General features: G+C 46.0%; 1 protein-coding gene across 1 annotated transcript; it reads right to left on the bottom strand.

The window, feature by feature from the left end:
- Positions 1-2,808: 2,808 nt before the first annotated feature.
- On the bottom strand, positions 2,809-4,101 carry LOC144891203 (THAP domain-containing protein 6-like). The gene is made up of 3 exons (XM_078773577.1): positions 4,022-4,101; positions 3,271-3,463; positions 2,809-3,165 (listed from the first exon to the last, which is right to left on the bottom strand). Exons 1-3 carry the CDS (start codon positions 4,099-4,101, stop codon positions 2,809-2,811), a joined length of 630 nt encoding a protein of 209 aa, XP_078629703.1.
- Between the last annotated feature and the right edge of the window lie 2,655 nt (positions 4,102-6,756).

Below are 6,756 nucleotides of genomic sequence, written 5' to 3'. Positions count from 1 at the left end.
CGGTCATTCCAACCACCTCCTCGGACCAACTCACCTCATGTCCCCGGCTCCTTTGGGCCTGAACAAGCTCTACCTCCATGGGACTGTCACAGGTCTCCAGCCGCTGGATCAAATCATCCTCATCATCATCATCATTACAAATCATTCCTGGCCCCGCCAGGCTTTGATCAATATCCCCAATAAATACCCGGTCCGGCTCTATCGCATGGACCCCCAAAAACTCTACCCCCTCTTGCTCCGCACCACCGCCCTGGTGCTGCACAATTCCAAATTCATCCCCCGGCTGGGGTGTTGTGACATCCACACGGTCCCGATAAACAACCAGGCCAGAATGTGGGAAACATTCCCCATTACAACTCTCACATTCCAAATTTCCTTCCCCGCTCACCTGTGGACTCTCCACGTTTACCTGCAGGCATTCCCCCTCTACCTGTACACATTCCCTATCCACCTGTGGACATTCCCCATCCACCTGTGGACATTCCCCATCCACCTGTGGACCTGCGGTCTCCCCATTTACTTCAATTGCCATTCCCTGTGCAATTCCCAATTTTGCCATTCCCGGCTCCTGAGCCCCGTGCACATCTGCATGGGCCGTACTCTCTCCCATTCCCAATTTAGCTTTCCCCTGTTCCGATTCAATTTTTGCCACCTTTGGCTTCTCCTGTGCCCCCACAGCACCATTCGTTCGTCCTTCCATTTTGTTAATCATTCGGTTCATCTGCTCCATCTGAGCATCCATGAATTCCTTAAAAAATTTCATTATAGCCTGGTAGTCTCTCGGGGCCGTCCCATTTGTTCCCGACTCCCCGGTAGGGGAGGGGCATAAGTTGGTGCTCGGGACGAGGGAAGCTCCAAGGCTCACCTCTGCATCAAATTCCCCTATTTCCGGCTCACTCCCGACGCTGACGGAGGCCTCGCTGCGTACTTCCATTTCGTCGACCTCCGACATCCGCTTTTCGGAAGGTCGTTCCCCGCGCGCGTATTTATTTTAATAATTCCTGAAACAATTTAAATTTGACGAAGACGCGATATCGCGCTCCGTTTGCCCAATTGGTTATTAAATTTCTCCGCCTCTACTACAAAAATTTTGCGTTCGAACGTCGGGCGCAGTGTACGCCCGACCGTGTCGATGTCTCCCCGCGGACAAAAAAATTTGTCCGACCGTGTCGATGTCTCGCCGCGGACAAAAAATTTGTCCGACGGGTTCAAATCCTACACTCCTGACACCACTTGTCGCGTGACTACCCTTGGTGAACACCGTAGGGTAACACGGATGACCGATTGCGAGACTTTACACTCCCGAGGCGAAAACTCAATGGCGGATTCAAGCTCAACACAAAGTTAAACGCGCGGGAGGCCAGACGCAACGAGCTCCACAGCCTTATCTATTAAAATGAAACACCCAGGAAACTGCGTTCAAATATGTACAGAAAATAATATAAGGATTTATTATTGAAAAGTAATAACAGTGAAAAAAACACGCGCCGGTAATACTAATAACTAAATCGGGACGTCCCCACACGACTGATATCAAACACAAAACGAGGGAGATTAATTACGAAAAGAACACGTCACGTCGTTCAAAATGTACGCGGATTCGGGCTTATCTGGTCTTTCGTCGTCTTTGTGGCTGCCGTCCAACACCGCTCCTTTCGGCCCGATCGCACACCTCGCTCCAAGTTCCACGGCCCTCTGCGTCCGCCTCCAAGCGCCACCAGGCCTCGTCGGTCCAACGGCCCACACACACCACGAGCTCCTTTGCTCCAACGGTCCACCGCAGGGCTGCACGAAGCAACCAAAACCAAGTGCCAACTGCCAACTGCAACGAGCTGTGGTCACGAATGTTCAACGAACCGTGTCCTGTGCCAACTCCGACGAACTGTGCAACGAACCGTGTCCTGTGCCAACTGCCACGAACTCTGGTACGGAACTGTAACAACGAACTCTGCGACTCAACTCTCTCAACTCTGGACTCCACTCGAACTCCCGAAATGGCGTCCGACCGTCGCCTATATTGGTGGCCGATGACGTCACATTGGCGCGCTCCTCAGCCAATCATAGCCTCCCAACTCGCCCAGGTCACGCCCTCTGCGGCATGCGACTCCTGACATCTCCCGTCCGTGACCCCGCGGTCCTGGTGTAACACGTGCCAGCGAGGTTGGTAGGCCTTTGAGGTGCGCAGGCGAGGTTTGTAGGCCTTGGAGGTGTAAACGGTGGCGGTGTATTGTGGCGGTGTTCTTGGCCTGGTGGTGCCCATTTATTACGGAGTCAATGTCAGGGAAAGGGAATTATTTAATGTTGCACTAAGGACCTAACTAATGTTTATGTGGTTTGCAGTGCCATAAAGGACAAAGGTTTGATTACTAGGTGATACTCACAGGGGCGTTACCTTTAATCCCTCACTATTTAACACTCGAATCTCCAGGTAGATCCACACTCATACATCTTACCCCGACAACCGCCTGAACATCAATAACTTATTACATGTAGAGTCCCTGTCACGACAGCCGAATACCTACCTATTCAGATCTACCTAGCTCTAGATGTTGCATTACCAAATTCATAACAATATGTTAGTTAATTAATCTTTCATAATTACAATGTACTTTACTACTTACTGCCACCCCACTGGTTTGGCAAGTAAATATCAATACAATTAGTCACTACTCCAGCTATAAAGTATCAGCAAAAAGCTATTAGATATACTATATTTTGTCATTTAATATGTTTCAGTCCTTAGTATGCACAATACCCTAACCTCACATTTTGGTATAAGATATCACATTTTCTAATAGTACAAAACATTCATAAAGTTTGCTCAATTGTACCTGCATATAGTTCCAGCTTTTGCTCAAGCTCCTCATTAATAAAATTCTTCTCCTTGAGCTCTGACATCACAGATTCCAGTGTTTTCTTTGACCTCTTCTCTCTGTCCTTTGCATTCCTTAGCTCTCGCTGCAATTGCTCAACACGGGCCTCAGCCACCATTAACTTATCCTTCAAGTTGTCGAGCGAAGATGGCAATGCATACCCATGGTCCTCCGAATGACTGGAGGCAGAGGAGCCCTGATTGTCGCACTCAACCTCTACAAAGGACCAAATCTGGTCACAAACCACAGCAGCCTGCCTTGATGTTGAGGTGGTTCTCAATTTCTTAGGTTCCTATAAGAGTCAATGAATTTTCAAATCAATGAATTTTAACTGGTATAACTGCAAAAAAGCAAAGTAAATAATTTTGTGTCTGTTCTACTCTCAAAATCAACTCACTTTAAACAGATGTGATGGGAAATTAAACACCGATGGTATCACCCCATCTCGGAGACGGACAATTTGACCTGTCCGGTCAAAATTCTCGGACTCAAAATGGTCACTGCAGAGGACGCTGTACTTGGTTGCCTTGAACCCTTCTCTCTTGAGGGCTACTTCCCACAATCTCTTTTGGTGTGCATCTGACGGAAACCTGCATTAAGAAAAAAAAAAAAAAAAAAAAAAAAAAAAAAAATATATATATATATATATATATATATATATATATATATATATATATACATACATAACTGTATTTCTATAAAATTTAATTTTGACATAATTATCAACTCACTAATTCATTAATGCATTTCCAACAGTGCTTGGTCTGGAAACAGGACCCTCTAGAACCTTTCATAGACTATTTGTTATGTTTTTATAGGACAATCTCCAGGAATAACCCATTATCATGTGACAAAACTAGTCAAATTGCGAAACTCGTACACAAAGAATCTACAAATAACACCCAGCTCTCCAAATTAAGAAATAACACCTAGCTCCAACTTAACACAGTTAGCATAAACTACAGAATATATTTTTGTTACTGTTAGTCAGGGAATGACTGAGCTGCTTTCAAACTGCCCTGTTTTCTATTGACACTGACAGTGACAGTAGGCTACTGTTGACAAGTGTTGTGGATGTATGGCAGCACATAGCTAGCGATAAACTTCCACTAAAATTAACGTAAATACACCTGTAAAAAATGACTTACTTGTGGAATGTGATGCCTTTGTCCCTTGACTCCAATGTACATTTATTTGTACAGCCGTACGCTGCACCAAATTGCGGCATTTCGCCGCTTTTAACTGCACCAGCGCGTCAGCTTTGAAAGACCTCCCCAAGATGGCGGACTGTTCTTTGTATCCGGGGAAGTGTCGCGCGACATCTAGTGTTATATATCTATGGGGTAAATAACATGCAATCAAAAAACTGAGGCGAATTCCTTACTTCCGCGATTGTTAGTTTCGTACACCACTTATATAATTGAATCATGAACGATACACCGCTTCAATCCATTAAGTTTGTATTCACGATATTGGGATTAAAGTGTTGTGGTCATATTTAGGACATCTATATAATAATAGCATAAGGACTCGACTTTGTTATGCCTTTTACACCGCACCCAGTGACCCGATGCCCACGGCACTAATGGATTTACGATCTACGAACCGCGCTCTTTGTTTATCACGTACAGCCATACTCGAAAAATCTGAATTAGCCGACGTTGGGGCCCAAAAGCATCCGATTAACTGCCGATACGACGCCATCTTATGACGCCATCATATTGGCGTCTGCTGGGCGAAGGCGAAGCAAGCCGTCCGCTGATTGGACAATCCCAGAGTGGTGCTATGCCGATTCCTATTATGAATCCATTCATTTTTCAAAAGTATATCGTAGCGTTGTCATTTAAGTAGATTGCAATAAATACGTTGTTCATATACGCACTCTTCATTCTCATCTTTCTTCCTAACTCTTACTCGGACAAGCAAATCCCCAATGCAATCCATAATGGTACACTCTATCCATACACCACATCCTCCCTTCCGTGGATGTTCCACGGGTTTCGGCTAGTTATTATTATTACTCTCGGCAACAGACTCGGCAACGGTTGCTCGAGTGAGATGTGCATGGAGGAGGTTTCGGGAACTGAGTGGCGTGCTGTCGAGGAGGGGAGTGTCGTTGAAGCTGAAGGGAAAGGTGTATGCTGCATGTATGAGAAGTGTTAGGATTTATGGGAGCGAGACATGGGTAATGAACGTAGAGCAGCAACGAAGGCTGGAAAGGGTGGAAATGTGAATGGTTCGGTGGATGTGTGGAGTATTGTTGAGAAAGAGGAAGACAAATGATGAATTGCAAAAGATGATGGGAATCGAGCCTGTGATTGATGCTGTGAAGAGGAACAGGTTGAAATGGTTTGGTCATGTGTTGAGGAAGGATGAAAGTGACTGGTTGAGAAGAGTGATGGAAATGAATGTAGAAGGAAGTAGAGGACGGGGAAGACCGAGAAAGACTTGGCTAAAGATGGTGGAAGAAGAAATGCGGGCAAGGGAGTGAACAAGGGGAGATGTAGAAAATAGGGCAAAATGGAGAAGATTGTCATGGGGACCACAAGGCTACCCCCGCTCTAGCAGGGAAAATGGCCTTAAAATGCCTAATGTTGCCTCTTGTATATATAGTGTAAAGGTAACTGACAGCACACTGAGCAGTAAAATAATTAAAATTCTTTATTAATGGCCTGACGTTTCGAGAATAAACTAGTTCTCTTCCTCAGAGGCGTTGAGTGTTGTGTTAACCGTTACGTTCTGTTTGGGATGGTTCACGTCATGGATTGGTCCAAAGTCCTTGCCAATCACAGGGTTTCCCTGCATTCAATGGATTTCTCCCATCTCCCCTGCCTGTTCAGGCTGGAGTTTCCCAAGGTAGTGTTCTGAGCCCTGTGCTTTTTCTGGTCTTCATCAATGATCTCTCTGACTCTCTGGAAAATCCTCTCTATCTCTTTGCTGATTAATCCACTCTCTGCCGCTCCATTCCTCATCCCTCAGATCGACAGTCTGCAGCCTCCTCACTCTCTGCGGACCTAGACAAAATCACAGACTGGTCAAACAAGTGGAACATGTCTTTCAATCCTGACAAATCTCACACTCTTACTATGTCTCTCCGAAAGGACCGACTGGAAAACCCTCCCATCTACTTTGTCAACAATCCTCTCCAAGAAGTTCTGTTGCTCAAGCTTTTGGGTCTCACTATCTGCCATGATCTTTCTTGGGAAAACCACATTTCCAAGCTGGCCTCCAAAGCCAGTCGCTGACTGGTCATCCTCCGTCGTGCGAAGTCTTTCCTTGGTACACCTGAGCTCCTCACCACATACAAGGCTTTCATCCGCACCTCAATGGAGTACTGTTCCACCGTGCTCCTGCCTCACACCTAGCTCGGCTTCTCGCTGTTGAAGCCAAAGCTCTCAGAATCATTGGAATCTCCCGCGATGAAGCTAATTCCGAGGGCCTTTCACTCACTCACCGCAGGCAGGTTGGTGGTCTTTCTGTCTTCTACCGACTCCTCTCCGGCCTTGCTCCCCCAGCTCTCTCTGTGCTCTGTCCCCACCAAATATTCCTACAGGTCATACAAGATCTGCCAGCAACCATCTTCTGGTTAAACTGCGAAAATCTAGGCTCTCTGCCAAAACTGGTTAAACTGCCAAAATCGAAGTCCTTGTAGTGTCCATATCTTTTATACCTCTCCCACCTCCTCCCAAGCCCTTTTCCTCCCACAGTTCTCTCGATGTCCCTGCTCTCAAATGTTGTGTTTGTGTCCTTCCCCCTCTCTCCCCATCTTGTCTACCGCTCCCATTATTTTGTGTTTTATGTGTCGGTTGACTTTTTGTGTGATGAATGTTAGCTCTTTCACGAGCCTCGATCTTGGATACAAAAAAAAAATATATATATATTC

The sequence above is a fragment of the Myxine glutinosa genome, chromosome 3 (assembly GCF_964187855.1).
Source record: "Myxine glutinosa chromosome 3, kmMyxGlut1.1, whole genome shotgun sequence".
Taxonomy (NCBI): domain Eukaryota; kingdom Metazoa; phylum Chordata; class Myxini; order Myxiniformes; family Myxinidae; genus Myxine; species Myxine glutinosa.
Note: the sequence above shows the minus strand (reverse complement) of the source record. Positions and strands in the feature narration are given on the sequence as shown.

Coding starts and splice junctions, on each gene's coding strand:
- LOC144891203 (XM_078773577.1), bottom strand. CDS start 4,101: ATGCCGCAATTTGGTGCAGCGTACGGCTGTACAAATAAATGTACATTG. Junction 3,464..4,021: donor AAAGGCATCACATTCCACAA/GTAAGTCATTTT, acceptor TTCTTAATGCAG/GTTTCCGTCAGATGCACACC. Junction 3,166..3,270: donor TCCCATCACATCTGTTTAAA/GTGAGTTGATTT, acceptor TGACTCTTATAG/GAACCTAAGAAATTGAGAAC.